Source organism: Sceloporus occidentalis, unplaced genomic scaffold, assembly GCF_023333645.1.
Source record: "Sceloporus occidentalis isolate IW3139 unplaced genomic scaffold, rSceOcc1.0.p SCAF_7, whole genome shotgun sequence".
NCBI lineage: Eukaryota > Metazoa > Chordata > Lepidosauria > Squamata > Phrynosomatidae > Sceloporus > Sceloporus occidentalis.
The window spans coordinates 7,458,482-7,476,276 of NW_028316987.1; the positions used below are offsets into that span (position 1 = coordinate 7,458,482).

General features: G+C 41.0%; 1 protein-coding gene across 2 annotated transcripts in view; it reads left to right on the forward strand.

Annotated features, from left to right (window-relative positions):
- Positions 1-17,795, forward strand: part of MLLT6 (MLLT6, PHD finger containing) — a 113,791-nt gene that overhangs the window by 47,445 nt on the left and 48,551 nt on the right. For both annotated transcript variants that reach the window (XM_089531796.1, XM_089531797.1), the window contains exon 8: positions 12,214-12,312. In XM_089531796.1, the coding sequence (XP_089387922.1) occupies positions 12,214-12,312 (99 nt within the window). The remainder of the gene's footprint in view (positions 1-12,213; positions 12,313-17,795) is intronic.

Genomic DNA, 17,795 nt, shown 5'->3' on the forward strand with positions numbered 1-17,795 from the left:
GTGAGACATCTACTATGATTTCTTGAGAAGTTATGGCTGGTCCCCTTTTTTTGCTTTTAGCACTTCTCCTCCATGGGTTTGGAATTTTGACTGGAAACTCAACACTGAAACTTGGACACTAACCAAAAGCACTATGCGGTGTCTAGCATGATGTCATGATCAGTTAGAGCTGCCAAAGACAAAACATGTACACACTTAATAATTGGGGTATGGAGGAGCACTTAAACACACAAACACTTTGAAGTTATGCAGACACAAGTTGCATATGTAAGTGAGAACTAAGAAAAGATCATATTCTTCTACACCTTAAAGTATTTTTTTTTATGAAGTGGTATACTGCCAGAAGAAAGCCAGTGTGGTATATTGGTTTGAATGTTGGACCAAAACACTGAGAGAGTACAATTCCAGTCCCTGGTTAGCCATGGGAAGTCACTGGGTGGCCTTGAGCAAGACACACTCTCTCAGCCTCAGAGGAAGGCAAAGGCAAACACCTCTGAACATATTCTGCCAAGAAAATCCCAGGACAGGTTTGCCTTATGGCCTGAATTGACTTGGAAGGCACACAACAACAACAATACTATCAGAGTAGCATATTGTTTTAATTCGGTACACTTAATACAGAAATGTATGTAGAGGCACATGCAGGTAAGACAGTAGCCCAAAGCAACATAGGCTACAGTCTTATGCTAAAGTTTAGGCCCCACTAAACCTGTGGGATTTAATTCTGACTATACATCTTAGTGAGTTTTATGACTGACCCCATCCAGCCCAGTTTACCATATCATCAACATTCTTGTACATATCTCAATGTTTTCAAATTTTCTGATGGCTCTTGCACAATTAAAATTAGAAACATGTTTTACGTCGCTTCTACATAATATACCCGTAATGCTACATTAGCTTAAAATATTTTACTTTTAGGGCATTTGTATGAGTTAACTATTACATCCTGCCAGCAGAGATGTGCTGCACTCCCTCACCCAGGTTTCTGCGCAAGTCAGTAATCTAGATGAAAACAAAATAGAACACATCTTAAAAATGAATAAATGAGTGATGGGCTGGAGTGCAGTGGAATGGAGTTTATAAGATGCATGAAATGTTACCCTAAGCTATCCATAAGGCTGTTTTGTGTGTATATGTGTGTGTGAGGTGATACCGATGGAGATCAGAAGGGAATGAAATGTAAAAAAACAAAAAAGTGGAAGTACAGGCTCATGCCTGGCAAGGTATTAGATGGCCCTTAGGTTCCCCTTCAGTTCTATAATTCTACAATTCCATATTGCGCTCCCATACACCCTGCACCAGGTACAGAGAGGTTAGATTTTATCTCTGTTATGACATCCTGTACAGGGGTTACATACACATTGGCCAGGTGCCATTGTGGGTTTGCATTTCTCTCTCTCTCTCTCCCTCTCCCCTGGAGTGGACTATTTCACAATGCTGGCATGGTGCCTTGCCACATAATCCTATTGTCCCTGTTATTCCTAGTTCTAGACCTAATTATTCATCATGCCTTAATGAACAGAGCCTTACTGCCTAACCTCATTTGCCTGGCACTTCCTAGTTTTAGCCTGGATTTCTAGCTTTGCCAGTAAGATGCCTTGCCACTTTTCTCCCAAGGGCGGGGTCTTCTCGAAGGACTGCTAATGGCTGTGTTCTATGGGCTGTGCGTTAATGTCCCTTCTTCATGTGAAATGTCTGTGCTTTTAATATACTAGCTGTTGTAATTATATTATGTATCTTCTGCCATATGCCATGTTTTCTCATTGGGGAAGCATCACCCCAAATTCTCCCAGGCCCACAGGATAGGGTTTCTTATGGAGAAGTTACATCCCTTGGCAAGTGTGGATGGTGATTCAGGTTACTATAAAGTTGGTCCCCATGTGAAAAGGTCCTGAGAGTTCTTCTGTTTGGCAACCACAAGTGGCTTGAAGTGCCATGAACATGCAGAAGAGAAAATGACATTTCAGATAAATGCAAAACAGAGGGTGAAATATCATACCTGTCTGGAATTCCTCTAACTAGGATGGGATCCAGCCGCTACCCCAAGCCATATGATAGCTGTAGCAACTTGCTTAGGAAATCTGAAATTTTCCGATTTGCTCTTTGCAAATTCATAAGGGTGACTTAACATCCTTTAAAAAAAGCAGTGGTTCATCTTGTAGGGTTGTTGTAAGGTTTAGTAAGATAAAAGGTTTGGGATGTGCTTTGAATGGCTTGTTCCAACCAACTGTTTTTGTTGTTACCATTCCCTTACATAGAATGATAACCTGTGACAAGATTAAATAAGAAATAGTCTGTGTTTTCTATAAAGATGCAAGCAGTTACTTTTTTTGGACTTGAACTTCCAGAGCACCCAAGCAAGCCAGTGCCCATGCTGGCTGCAGGATTATGAGAGCTATAGTCCAAAAAGTAACATTTCTATGCTTTTGCTTTACAGAATATTAGCTTCTGGACTTCTCTCTAAACATTCATTCTCTTAGCATGGTCTAGAGCCTCTGGGTTTGACTTTCTTTTGGAAAACAAGGAGATTATTCCTTTTTAATATATGTTTATTAAAGAGGAGTTTATGATATTGTATGCTTCTCTGGCAAATATATAATTAAGATTACAGTATTATCATCAGTGTTAACAGAGCTAGCATGGTATAAACAGTCAGTCTGGTGTAGTGGCTTGACCATTAGACACTGGAGGCCAGGGCTTGAATCCACACTCAGCCATAGAAAACCACTGGGTGACCTTGCACAAGTCACACTCTCTCAGCCCCAGGTTGAAAAGGCAAGCCCCCTATGAACAAATCTTGCAAAGAAAACCCCATGATCAGTTTGTAACTGGAAGACATACTATAAAATTAACAATAAAACAGCACCTCTCAATTAAGTGTGCCTGTGGCAGGTCCAAACATTTTGGGAGGCAAGTTCAAAACCCTTTAGTCTAGTAGGTACCCTGAGGACTATCCATTCTGCTATATCACAGCTTGGAATACCTCACCATGCCAGCAATATATGAAGTACCCAGAGCTGAAATTATGACACAAGTGTCTTAAAGTCATTTCCTGTGAAATGAGCACCATATCGTATTCATTTGTTGATATTTTTATAGAACTGAATAATGTCTGCACATGCTCAGAGACATTCTTCAATATAATTCTGTATGCTTCAGGGCTGAGATGTCCCCTATATGTACCTGTGTGTGTGAGAGAGAGAGAGACAGAGAGAGAGAGAAACACAAAGACAAGATCACAAGAATGAGGGGAAAGATAGTGTGAGGAGAAAAGGGGGAATTATTTTGCCCATACTCAGAGGCACTGCCATCCTTCCCATTACTTACCATGTTTCAAGACAGTATTCTAGTCTGCAAAGGGATCTTGCAGCACCTTTGAGACTCACGGAAAGAAAAAAGTTGATAGAATGAGCTTTGGTGGACTTCAGCCTACTTCTTCAGATGCATGTTCTAGTGATGAATTGTGGCTGAAATTATGCCCTGTATTCTGCACATAACTATCAGCGTGGCGTAGTGGTTTGAGTGCTGAACTAGCACATTGGAAGACTTGGGTTCGAATGCCCACTCGACCATGGAAACCCACTGGGTGACCATGGTCAAGTCACACTCCATCAGAGGAGGGCCATGGCAAACTTCCTCTAAACAAATTTTGCAAAAAAACAAACAAAACAAATACCAAAACAAAACCCATAACAGATTTGCTTTGGGCTCGCCCTAAGTCGGGAACGACTTGAAAGCACACAACAACAGCAACCAATGCTGCACATGCCTGTATATGGGGAGAAGCCTTGCTCTATACAGAGTGCTGAGTTTGAGCCTGTCCTCAGCCAGACCTATTCCCACTTCCTTGCCAATGTGCTCTGCTTTGGCTGCCGTGCCCACACAGTTGCAATGGGAGTTGGGAGGTGGGTAAACTAGGGAGGATCTTGTGGGCAAGGCCCTCTCTGGCATCTGAAGGGATCCTATTTCACTAGCCCTGACGTTGAAGATCTACAAGTTAGTGTGCGCAATGTGGGCACCGCCTTCCCTTTGCTTGCAAGGCAAGAGTGTTTCCCCCCTCTTTTCCCCCTTGTTCCTTTCCTTCTCCTCCTCCTTTCTCTCCCTCCCCCCTTTTTTCCTCTCTTTTCTTTCTTCTTCTCATTAACTATCTGGCTTTTCCTGTGCCTACCCAAATGCCACCCCCATGCCCCCAGCTGCTGGAGAAACTCCTATTGTTGGGTGGCAAGAAAAGACTTTCTTCCGGTTGGTGAACTTTGGGCAGTGAGATGAACTTGGCAACCCCAATGCCATTTGCAAATCCAGGCATCGTCCCCAGGGAGTTTTCTGCTGCAAAGGAGTTTGGACAGTCGGGAAGGTAGGGGTGGCCCTTTCTTTCAAAGAACTAGCCATGTCATTTTCCTCCTAACAAACTGTTAAATCCCTTCTTGTAAAAAAAATGACAGGCTGCTCCCAACTCTAGAAGGCGAAGGAAACAGACTTTAGGGAAAAGAAGACAAGACATATGTAAACAACAGTTCTTTCTCTATGTGTGAAATGTATTTCTGGGTCAGGGAGTGGAGGAGGAGGCAGTGGAAGAGAGAAAAATTCAGAGGGAAAGGAAAGTAAGCCCTTGGGAATCCTCAGTGGATGAAGGAATCTACTTGACAATACAGACTGGTTGAGTAGATTTCCAGTGTGCTTCCCAGATCCTGCCACTAGAATCTCAAGATACATGTTTCTTGTGTGTGAGAAGAAAGAAACAACATCCAAACTCAGTGTTTTGCATTTCTTTGTTTGTTTGCACGGCCCACTTTTCTCTCAGAATTCGTAGAGAATTTAAAATTAGTAATTGCTTTTTGGAGGGTAGAAAGAAGAGGAGTGTGGGCTAAGTGACAGTCAATAGAGATGCGTGCATATTTGTACCAGATGCTTTCAAAACCAATCCCCATCCCATCTGTGATGTTATGCCAGCCTTCAAGTTTCATATTCACGTGTTGTAGTTGGCATGTTTGAAATGATACCGCAATGTTTCCATCTTGTGAGAGGCCAAGAAGAAGATCCAGATGTTTTGTGTCACCTTACGCTGTGTGACTTGACAGATAATAAGCTGTAAGGTGGATCTTCAAAATTGCATCTGTTCACATTAGAATTTTGTGTGTTCTCTTTCCGTCTTCCTCTCACTTTCTCTACGTCAAAAGATAATCGCAGCAAAGGACAGTAAAGTCTAGGGTCCAAAACACACTGCACAAATAATCCAGTTTGAGACTGCTTTAACTGCCCTGGCTCAGTGCTAGGGAATCCTGAGAATTGTAGTTTATTGTGGCACCAGTATTGTCTCACAAAACTATAGTTCCCAAAATTCCCTGGCATTGATCCAAGGCAGTTTAAAAGCAGCCTCGAGCTGGATTATTTCTGCAGTGTGGTTCAGACCTAAAAACAATTGCACCATTTATCAATTAGAGACATTTTAAAAAGCAATTGGCCAGTAAGCCACAGAAAGGTGTTTATTTTTTAGTATAAAATTAGTATTAATACAAAATTAATTTAGGGCTGAAAGCCCGGGTGTACTTATTTAAGATTAAGCTTCACTGAGCTCAGCGGGATTTAATTTGCATTTACACAGGACAGGACTGCACTGGTGTCAGCTGGAATTTCTGGAAACCAGCGCTGTCATTTATAAAATTATAATTTCATTTTTTGGGGGGTAGAGAATCTTAAAACTGATTTATAATGTGTACATACAATCTTTTAAATGAAGAAGTACTTGGTTTGAATGGATCTTATATTTCTTGTTCATGCAAAATAACATTTTATGTGTCTTTTGGTAGCTGAGATGGAAATCATACAGCCTTCCAGATGTTGTCAGATGGTAACTCCCAGCATTTCTAACCATTGGCCTTGCTAGTGAAAGTTGGTGGGATTTGCAATCCAATGACAGATAGAAGGCCACATTATTCAAATCCCTGGCGCACAGAAAAATATTAAGAATGCAATCCTATGCATGTCTGTTTAGAAGTGAGTACCCACAGAGTTGAATGACACTGATTGAATATACGATAGCAACCTAAAATGTTGCATCAAAATGCATGATCCAAGAAAAGCACAATATTGTGATGTTTATAAATTAACCAAATAAGTATGTATATGTGCATATTCCTTATTATTTTTATTTAAAACTTCCAGGTAGGACTGTAAAGGCGTCTTCATGAAATATAATAACAGTTTAAAATAACCAATTGAAATGTCAAAAAGTGGTACAAAATAGTTATAAAATAAAACTACAATAAAAATATCAATAAAAGAATAACTATACAACTCACAAAGGTTGTGAAGTTTAATATACTAGGGATGGAGTTATACTATAGATTGCTGTATTGGATAAGACCCTGTCACTGTCCATTACAAATGATAGGCATGTGAAACAAGACTGTTGTGAATTAAAGAACAGCCAGATTCATATGAGGAAAAGATGATCCTTCAAATACTCTCATCTTAGGTTTTATAGGTTAACACAACACTTCAAATTGTGTGTGTATGTGCCTTTACGTTGTCTTGTGACTTATGGTGAACCCATGAATTTCATAGGGTTTTCTTAGGCAACAAGTACGCAGAGGTGGTTTTGCCAGTTCCTTCCCCTGAAGGAAGGAACTGGTATTTTTTGGCAGGCTCCCATCCAAATACTAACCAGGGCTGACCCTGCTTAGCTACCAAGATCAGAAGGGATCAGATGGGATCTGGTGTCTAAGCAGCTTTATTTTGGCCTGTCTATATGGGCCCATAGTCAACCATTACGCCAGATTGGCTTATTTCTAGTTCTTAACTATTTCCAATTTCACCGCTAAGCAAAAAAATTCTTTGTTTTTTTGTTTTTGTTTTGTTTTGTTTTTATGTTAAAGGTCTTTATTGTTTTTGGCAAATGAAGTAGATCCTGGCTGGGGAATGGGATACACTATATCTGACTGGTCATCTCAGAAATATCCTTAAAGATTGTGTTCCAAAATGGAAAGGTAGCTTGGCAGTGCCCCTCATATGTAAATACAGTGGACCCTTGTTATACGCTGGGGTTTGGTTCCAAGATCCCCTGTGTATAACAAAATCCGTGTATGCTCAAGTCCCATTAGATATAATGACATAGAAAAATGGTGTCCCTTATAAAAAATGGAAAATCAAGGTTGGATATTTGAAATTTATACTTTTTTAAAAATATTTTCAAACCATGTATGCTTGATTCCATGTATAACAAATCTGTGTATAAGAAGGGCCGACTGTACATACTCACCTCTGAGTGGCATTTCCAACACAAGGAAGAAATGTTTGAAGTAGTACAGCTAACACTGATTGGTATGTTGTACCATCTGTGGATTAATTTATACACATGCTTCTTGGTACAGGCCAAGACTGAATGCACAAGTATATTTGTACATATTTGATTCTAGTTCACGTATGTCATATACTGTATTTTGGTGACCAGATATTTAATTCCATGTGGTTTACTAACATTTAAGTTCTGAAAGGGGAGGGGTTATAGAGCAATAATTTTAATCTTTCTTTGTGATGGGAAACAAATTACTTGGAATTTTTGTAACCAATTACATGGTATGTGTCACCTAGACGGTTTTGAATCTGTATACTGCTTTTTGGAGAAGGGATTGTAAATAACCTCTGAGTTGTGGCGTGGGGGTAAACAGTATCTTTCCAGCTCCTGTAATACGTCAGTTTATCTGCACAGTAAAACTGCATAATTTAGGAAGGGCATAATGGTTTTCCAGTTTTTCCAGATTTTAAATGTATTTCTTAGATAGGGGCTCCAATTTTTGAACTCAGTGATAACGTTAAAAAGGTCAAAACTGGTAGCTTATTTAAATCTGAGTCATCCATTACCAGTGGGAGCCAGGTTTGAATTGAATCCCTCCATCATCATCTAGTGAGTTGTCTAATCTCATAGGCTTGGGTAGTAATGCTCATGGTGAGGGAGTACTTAAGCATCCTGATTTTTGTTGTAGTTGTAGAAAATAGCTTTTTGAACCCTAGTCTTTTGTCCCTCTGTGAATAAACTGCATTAGTAGTTTTTGCCAGTAATCTTACAGTTTTTATTTGCTCTAGCAATGCAAAATACTAGTTATTCCAAAGATTTCTTACCTTTTGCATACAATGCCATTTGTTTTCTTCTATTTTGTGGCCCTGAATACCTGAACAGGCTATTTTGTGTCTAGTCTATTAAGATGGGGAAAAGTGCCTTAATTGTTACAACACTTTTAGAACTGATAGAAACTGATTCTCTTTATGCATTTTTTAAACCTACTTTCTGAAGAAATTTCAGTTCTAAATTATCAAACAATTTTGTGGCACCAAATAAGCCTTCAACTTCACAATAGACATGTTATTAGGTTGATTCTGCTGGTGTTACTATAATTATGTTGGTCAGTCTTCTTATAGGACCAGAAATTTGTCTGTTGTGAATAAATCCAAATTGATCACCCTCAACATACTCCCTAGTTAGGCCACCAAATCTTTCCACTAGAATACTCGTAAACATTTTGGCATCCTGTTTAATCTAAGAGATTGGGTGATACAAATTAGTTTGGGATGGATCTTGTCTTGTTTTTGTACTAGCACAATTTGGGCATTTCCCCAAGATGTTGGAATTTCATTTCCCAAAAGGATGGTGCTAAATGAATTGAGGTAAGAGAGGGGGATGCTTGTTTTTATATACTTGATAATGGGCCATTACACACTGGTGGCAAAATGCCACCCCTCTTTGCTGCGCAGTGTTTCCACAACAACCAAACCATGGGGCAATAATGCACAGCAAAAAAGAAGCCGCCTAAAGGCAGCTTTTTTTGCAGTGTCGCAAGCAGGAAGGGGCACCGCCATGACGCCACTTCCTGCTAGCAATGTCTGGTTGCTCTACGGCAGTGTCGTCATCATGGCAGGCCCTGTGTAGACAGGAGGCCGCCATGATGCCAGCGTCCATACAGACTAGGGTTCTGGAGCGTGTGGTTGCTGTGCGCTATGGAACCCTAGAATTGGCACCGCCTTGCCGCTTCCTTCCCATGTGTACCAGCCCAATATTTCCTATAAACACATCTGGGCCTGGGGCCTTATGTGGTTTGATTTTCTCTTTAATTGCATTGTGGAATTCATTAAAGGAGAAGTATTTGGAGAAGTTAATTTGGAGGGACAGTTTTCCTAAAAAAATAGTGTGAAATTCACTGGTGCGAGTCAATTTATAAATAGAGTTAAAAATTCAACAAATGCTTCATTAATTTTCATAGTTTGGTATTCTTGTTCTCCATTTCCTCCTTTAATTGATTTGATTTGAAATTTCATTTTTTTACTTTCTGATGTAATTAGCAAATAATTTCTGGTTAGTAAATTGAAAGTACTCATATGTTCCCATGCTGCAGCATCTGTCTGCACTGGCATGCTGTTGAGTTGCCTGGTGCATCTGCCATTACCATTGCAAGTCATTCACTTCTGAGGTCAGAACAATGTGTCAAGCAATGGTCTCAAAGCTCAGCATCTCATTCTGACCTCAGAAGGAGCAGTTCCAGCAGTGGCAGATGTGCTGGATGGCGCAATGGTATGCCGATGCAGACAGTCACTGCGAGTTGGAACAAAGGGCTACGGGATGTTCCTAGAAGATCTTGAGTAATAGGTAACTTTTTAAGGGCAGTGTAAGGCTGTTATACCTTGGTTTTGGTCCAAACAGGATGCCAGAAGGTGGGGCTCTGGTGCCACAATAAACTAGCATTGAGCCAGGGAAGTTAAAAGTGGTCTCAAACGGAATTATTTCTGAAGTGTGTTTTGGACCATAGACATCTGAGCCCTGGTATGCCCTCCCTCCCTCACTCCCTTTTTCCCTTTTATACCCAATCTTTCTGCAAAAAAAGAGAGCAAGCAGTTAATAAGTTGTAACAGTAGTATACACTAAAATCAAAATATTGGTTAAATACATAATATTAAAATGAATAAATACAAATATATTAAAACTACAATTAAACCACAATGATAAAAAAAGAAGGCCAGGATCAACCAGTGAGACCTTCTTCAACAGCAGGCTGCCTTATAAGGCTACGGCCTCCCTGAATAAAGAGGTTCTTGCTTGTTGACCAAGAGTCAGCATGGTATAGTGGTTTGAGCATTGGAGTAGGACTCTCGAGATCAGGGTTCAAATCCCCACTCAACCATGGGAAGCCCCAAGTGACCTTAGGTAAGTTGCACATTCTCAGCCTCAGAGGAAGGCAAAGGCCCCTTCTGAACAAATCTTGGTAAGAAAACCCCATGATAGGGTCAGCCTATCATAAGTCAGAAACCTGCGGACAGGACTGCAGAGAAGGTGCCAACCTTGCCAACTTTGGCAGTAAGTACAAGTCTCAGAAAAACCACTGAGAATATCTTCCTTTTTGAATCTCCAAAGGCAGTGGGACAGTGAGGAAGTCCTCCCCCATAGATCTTAAAACTGGGCAGGTTTTCTTTTAAACAAGGCTATCCTGGTGAGCCAGGAAACAGGGCAGAACCAATCATAATGACTCTTCTTTAATCCAAAGGGCTGCACAGGAGATACCAGATGCAGTTTATTCAATACAACTTTTGAATCAGTATGTTTTTGAACCAGAATTCCCCCACCCAGCACTGGGAGTTTTCAGGATTTTATTTAAAAATAATTTTCCCTAGTCCTGCTTTGAATATATCCTATGTTGAAATATTAAGGTGCTTTCAGACAGTCTCATATGGTTATGTCAAGCTGTTCTGCTGTCTTTCCTGTTGCAGCTTCAATAGGGCTAGGTGGGTTCTACATTTCTATTATTATTATTATTATTATTATTATTATTATGCTTGATTTGTATAGCGCTGTAGGTTTACAGCGTTATACAAATAAAGTAAACCAGCCCATGGCGTACAATCTAAGAAATAATAGCATAATACATATATATAATACATAACAATACAAGAAAGGGTACAATAAAGTAAAGCAGGCAACAAATTAAAAGCGTCAAGTAATAAATAATAGTCACGCAATGCCTGGGAAAGCTTCTCTGAAAAGGATGGTCTTCAACAAATCGCACTGCACAAGGGTAGAATTTTGATATCTGGTACAGATTGTTAACATGCTATTTCATTAGTTTTAAAAGGAAATAAAAAGCACATATCAGTACCTGTGGTAGCAAACATATGCAATCTGTGGTTGGTGACCAGGTTTTCCAGTGGTTCACAGGATGGGGCTTTAAACATTCCTTCTTCTCTCCATTCCCACGTGCATGTTATGCCACAAAATAAGCAGATCTATGCAGAACTATTAGGTTATTTTATTTGGAATCATAATACTGAAACTTTTAGACATCAAAAGGTGCCTTGGCTTGGTGTTTAGGGGAGGAATTATGTTGTTTTGTTTTGTTATGTTTAGCAAATAGAAAAGCAAGGATACTTCTGGTGAAACTGAGCCAAGAGAAGGAGTTCTTAGGGAATGGCTGGAGGGCCTTGCTTTTCTTGCTTGTTATAACATACATTTCTAGTTAATCCATATCTGAACCTGATATGGAGTTGTGGGTCCTCTTCTGTCAGCTTTCTGTGTGCCAGATGTTGCCTGCAGCTGGAGGAGGGGTAACTCAGACAGCTGCTTTCAAGGAGAACACTGAATAGTTGGTGGAAAAATGCATGGTTTCTGAGCATGCTTTTGACACTAATTCTTGTGCAATGTCTTTTCTTTGTGGCAGGGGGACAAAATGAGGACTTGCCCCACCAAATTTGAATCCACCCTAGAAATGAAATTGTTCTTCAGTCCCCAAACTTCTAGCATTGCAGAGAGTGAGCTATTGAAAATCATTCAGACCTCAAACCCTTATATTTGCTGCGTTCACATTCCTTTGGTAAAATGGACTGCTCTTTTTCTTTGGAGGCCTAAACTGTATTTCTAGATGCTCCACTGACTGCAGTACTAGAATTTTTGGAACTGAAGGGAAATTGCATGGGGGAAGGACAGAATTCTTATTTGGGAGCCATGCTCTCATTTTGCCCCAACCTATTTGCACCCTTTCTGTGGGGCAAGCAAAGTAGATGCTGCTGATCTACAGCTCACCCTAGCCAGCATAACCAGCAGTGAAAAAGGCTGGAAGTTGCAGACCAACATCATTCTGAAGGCTCTACTTTGCCCACCCTTGCATTACAGATTGCCTTTCTCACCTGCTTTCGAAAGGAGGAAAATCTTCTTGGTCTTTTTTTGTTTTGCAGAGTCGGAAGGACAAGGAACGGCCTAAACAGAAGCACAAGAAGCATTCAGAATCACCCACCAGTCTCACGCTGTCCTCCCCACCCATTGTCACTGAGAAGGTAATGAAAAGAATGAGGCACTTCCAATGTCAACCCAGGGCTGTGTGCGCATTCTACACTTGGAACAAGCACAATGATACAGTGAGCCATACACGAGCTCATTATAGGTGGCTTCCAGCTTCCACGGAAGCTGACAAGAGGTTGGAATAATGGTGCGCGTGCCTGTAGTGCGCGTGCACATCCTTGCAGCATGCACAAGCCCCGTTATATGTAATGGGGCTTGAGCATACATGCTTTTTGCCTTACTTGGGGGGGGGGGGGGTCCGAAACGGATCGCCCGCATAAGGCAAGGGCAGACAGTACTTGATCCTGAAAACCTTTGGATTTATTCTCTCCTTTAAAAAAAAATAGTGTGTTTTGAGTCCTTTGGGCTGTGATGGTAAGTTTAAAAAAATATATAGTGAAATCCAAAAAGCCAGAGAGGAGAATGAGTAGAACTTCAATAGTCAGCCACCTCCATACACTGCATAGCTCCCCAAATAGCTAGTAGGAACACACTACAAGCATGCAAAATAAACAAAGGCAGTACATTTTTGTATCCTCCCATGATGTAGGATTCTTTCTTTTCTTTCTTTCTTTCTTTCTTTCTTTCTTTTTCTTTTTTTGGAATAGTCAAATCCATTCACCAAACTGCAGAGCTACAATGTTATACATAGCCCTGAGGATAGCTCCCTTGAGGGTAGAATAAAATAGTACAGGCAAGAAAAGGGGAAAGGAAAGACAAACAAGTCTTTCCGCACCCTACCCATTCAAACTTGTTTCAGGCCCTAATTGCTCACATTCTGTCCCACCCTCCCTACGTTTCCCCACTGCAGTCAGACTCTGGAGTCCTAAGAATTCCATTTCGCAGCTGTCTGCTGCTGACAATGTAAGCGCTAAGCTAAACCCTCTAGTGATTTTAGAAGCATGTCCCAGCTCGTTTTTGAAGCACATGTTTCAGTTCAGGCCTCCCATAGTGTTAATAACTTAATAGTAGAATTTTGCTTATTCTCTCTGTCTCTCTCTCTCTGCCATATATGTGTGCTCTCCTACCCAGCCCAGAGGGCTTTGTTTTCTAGGACTAAATTTATCTGCATCAGGGCTTGCACATTAGGTTAAGAGTGTGTTTGTTTGTGTCTGTGTGCCTTCAAGTCACCTGTTGACTTATGGTGAGCCCATGAGTTACATAGAATTTTCTTAGGCAAGGAATTCTCAATGGTCACTTTGCCAGTTCCTTCCTCAGAAATATAGCTTACAGCACCAGGTATGCACTGGCTGTCTCCCATCCAAGAAGTAACCTGTGCTGACCCTGCTTAGCTTCCAGGATCAGACAGAATATGGTACCCATAGGGTATTTAGGTTAAGTAGGGAAATGTGAAGCCTGCAGGAAGAAATCCATTTCCAGATGATGCCTCTGGCAGCAGATTTATCACACGGAAGAACTTGGAAGGTTAATACAGTGTGATCCTGGGTGCATTCATGGGAGTTTACATTTTTTCACGAGAGCACACGTAATCGAAGGCAATGCTAAGTCAATTTGAACCCAATCCAGGGTTAACCAAGAAATGGGTAAATTCGGGGAAACAGAGTATTTACAAATCCTGTTCCACTCCAAAGTTGTGCTCAATTCAAATTTGCCAGGTATGAAATGCATGTCTCAGTTGTCCTTGGATTGCCTTCATTTAAATCAGACTACAGTTCCCAAGCTCCTTTGCTGGCTGCAATTTTCTCTCCTTTGTTCCCTGGCTGCTCCCTCTGGGAACAAAGGGGCCAGAACAGTGAAATTTGTCTTCAAGTTGTTTCCAACGTAAAGCAACCCTAGAGCGACCCTGTGACAGGGTTTTCTTGGCAGATTTATTCAGGTTTGTCATTGCCATTTTCTGAGGAGGCTGAGAGAGTGTGACTTGTAACAGGTCACCCAGTGGGATTCGATCCCATCCTTCTAGAGTCATAACCCAATGCTCAAACCAAGTAGAAGGTTACTTTGGACTTTTTTTGAATAAAGGATAGTGAATGAACAAATAATGTCAAACAAGGCAAAACTGGAAGCAAGCCTGCCAGAAGTGTAAAAAGTTCACGATCTGATTCTGCCCTCACTGCGCATTTGCAGGGATGCTAATTCGAATTCTAGATTACGATGGGTACGTACTCATATGATAATTTCTTTTGCATTCACACTGCTTTGGCTTTAATATGAGCACTGTGTTCTTCCGTGGTGTGAAAACCATCCATGTACTTGCGTTCATTTCCAAATTGGCCCCACTTGCTTTTCTTTCGAAATTGGGAGACATTCCTCCCGTGTGATAACGTCCTATGACAAATCCATCTACTGATTTGAATTTCAGGCAGTTCTATTTGTATTGCACTTCATTGTGGTTAATTGTTTGATTCAGCAAAAGGCCTCTGCATGCTTTCGCATACAGTTTTTTGCTCATGGACATAATGTCTAATTGAGGTGTGAGGCTGGAGATAAACAATACAGTGCTTTTAAAAAGAGCTATTAAGACTTTACTTTCCATGGTCAGTGTCTGTGTATTTCTTTTGTCTCTCTTTACCCAGGATGCACAACAAAAATTTTCAAGGGGTTGAAAGAATAAAACACTCCCCCACACACACACCTATAAAATCTTCTTACTAGAGGTGGTAGTGGGAGAAAAGTAAGTGCCACAAATATAAACCCCCTTTTTAAAACTACTGTTACCATTTCTTCAGCGTTAAGAGAGCATAAACATTTTGACTTAGGAACTCTCCATTCCACATTGCACATATGGACACAGTAGTATTAAAAGTTGTGTAGGCAAGTCCTTTCTATGCTGTTTTATGTGGGAGACCAAATGTAATCATCTCCTCCCCCCCCCCCCCCCACATGAGCCAGGGACTGGTATAATATTTGTGCCTATTGACTCCAACTGTCTCTTTCTTTCCTGGGAACACACCACAGTCTCGAAGCCAATAGTTTGTGGACCAGCACTTTGAATAGCACTGGTGTAAGCTACGTGGGACATATAAATTTAGGCCTAGATTTCACCTCATATTGCAAGATTCTGTGAGATTATAAGAGATAGTTAGCTGTGAAAGGGTTCCCGTGCCAGCAGAATGCAGCTGCTTTAATATCAATGAAGTGTCACTTTTTTAAAAAAGATCCCTTTTTAATATGTAAAAACTATGGGCAAGTGGTTAGAAAATGCATAGAATTTGCCAAAGACAGCCAGCATGGTGTAATGGTTTGAGTGTTGGACTATGACTCTGCAGACCAGAGTTCGATTCCCCGCTTGGCCATGAAATCCACTGGGTGACTTTGGACAAGTCACACTCTCTCAGCCTCAGGGGAAGACGATGGCAAACCTTCTCTGAATACATCTTGCCAAGAAAACCCTTGATAGAGTTGCCTTGTGGTTGCCATAAATTGGAAACAACTTTAAGGCACAACAACAACATCAACAATGTAAATATATCCTGGGCACAGCCAATGGGCTTGCCAGCTCTCTCTAGCCCCCGAGCACTTTTCATCTGCCCCCCAATACAATTCTTGGACTGAATGACTCCCTACTATAATGAGTCGCAGCTGTATTTTTCCCAAAGATAGAGGTCAAGGCTGATTTAGCCCCTGTGTCCTCAAATGGATTGCAGTAAAGGCTTTGCAGTCAAGATCCAGACAAAATGTATATGCGGACAAAATGTATATGAATGCTGACTGTGGTTCTTGTTAAGAATACATGGTTCAACTGGTAGTATAGAAGATTGCACTCATCTCTTACTCTCCAACCTAGGCTTCCCAGAACTGGAAAAAATGAACATTGGAGTCTGTGTTGATCAGGGAAAGGCAGGAGACCAAATTCCTTATATTTATCAGAACTTAGAAAATTGGGTGTTGTTGTTGTTTTAGCCTGACCCAATTATCCTTATAGATCAGCCTTTCCTTTATGGTCAGATTCAAGAAGGGTAACTGTGTTTCTTTGTTAGAGCCAAAACAACAGAAGAGTTTTTGTAAAAGCAAACACATTTATTGTGGCATGAAGTGGTATCCTTTAGTGGATCGGTTTATTATGCACTGTGAACACAGAAAGAAGGAGGTGGGGTGGAGAAATGTTTTCACAACATGAGGCCAAAAGGCCAAGCAATACAAGAGATGATTATGTTGAGCACAAAAGTGACCCAGTCAAAAAGAGCAGAGTGGGTGGGGCTCACACCCAACTGGTAATGAATTGGAACAGCAAGATGAATAGCGTACACATTAACACCTAAAGGAACAATTACTTTCTTTGGTGAGATGGGCACTCCCTTCATTTATCAGCCAAAGTCTGATAGTATCAAATCTAAAAGTGATTTCTGAATCAGTAGCTGTACTCACACTGGGGTCTCCCTTTGTAACTTCTTTTTAAAGTATGGCAATTTGCAAGTCAGGTACAATATCTGTGGGCATCCAATAACCACTGACCTATCAATGCCTGTGCCACAACTAACTATTTCTTTTTAAGGTGCCACAATAGTCTGTTGTTTAGTCTACTCACAGTGGCCAAACAGTAAGGTTGCCTGAAGGGATCTGGGATGGGACTTAACAAATCTCTGTGTAAGATGATGTAAAGCTCCATCAAGTGGGATGAAAGTATCTGGCTTCCCTCACCTTCCAAACCCCAGCTTTCAGCCACAGCTGTCCCCTTCCAATTACGATCATTTGCCCCACCAGAGAAGAGAAGGGGCGTGCAGGTGCCAATTTTGAACAAAGTTGGGCACTCCTCTGTGCTCCCTGCCCCACCAGGGAAGAAATAACTGTATTAGGAGGGGATATCTGTGGCTGAATGTTTGGATTTGGAAGATGAGGAATTACAGCTATCTTCATCTTACTTAAAGGGGTTTTACAGTACCTGCTCCAAGATCCTTTGAGCATCACGGTTACAATAGCCCTGTTCCAGACCCAACCTGGCATCCCTATGAACAGATTACTTCTTGGAGGGTTTTGGAAGCAGACAAGTTGGGAATGTCTTGGTGTTGATCCGTGACAGCTGGCATCTAGGAATATCCTATCTCTGAGTACAGAAATGTTGATTAAAATTATAATTCTGTTACTTCTAACATTTAACTGTCCAGTACTTTTACAAAGTTAGAATGCACCTACTCATAATCAAAGATTTGAAGGCTGGCACACATCTGAGAATCTTGCTGTACCCAGAGAGGTGACAGGGAGAAGCAATTCACAAGAGAAAAGCCTGTCTAGGCTGTTTAAGGCCCAGAATATACATTTTCTACAAACAGAAAGTAAACCAGAAGTAAAACCTAGGGAGTAGAGGCATTTTAGTTTAAGCACTGCAGAAACTATAGCTTTGGAGACCATTTTAAGGCTGTAGACCACTTTTTGGTTCCCTTTGCATGAGAGCAGAAATGGACAAGTGTTGGGAGTTATGAAGGGCACATTGTATCCCTAAGGACCCTTGGAATGCTGCATGCTCACCACACCAAACACCTCCTTGGGAATGAGAGTGGCAATTTCCCAATGTTTTTGATCC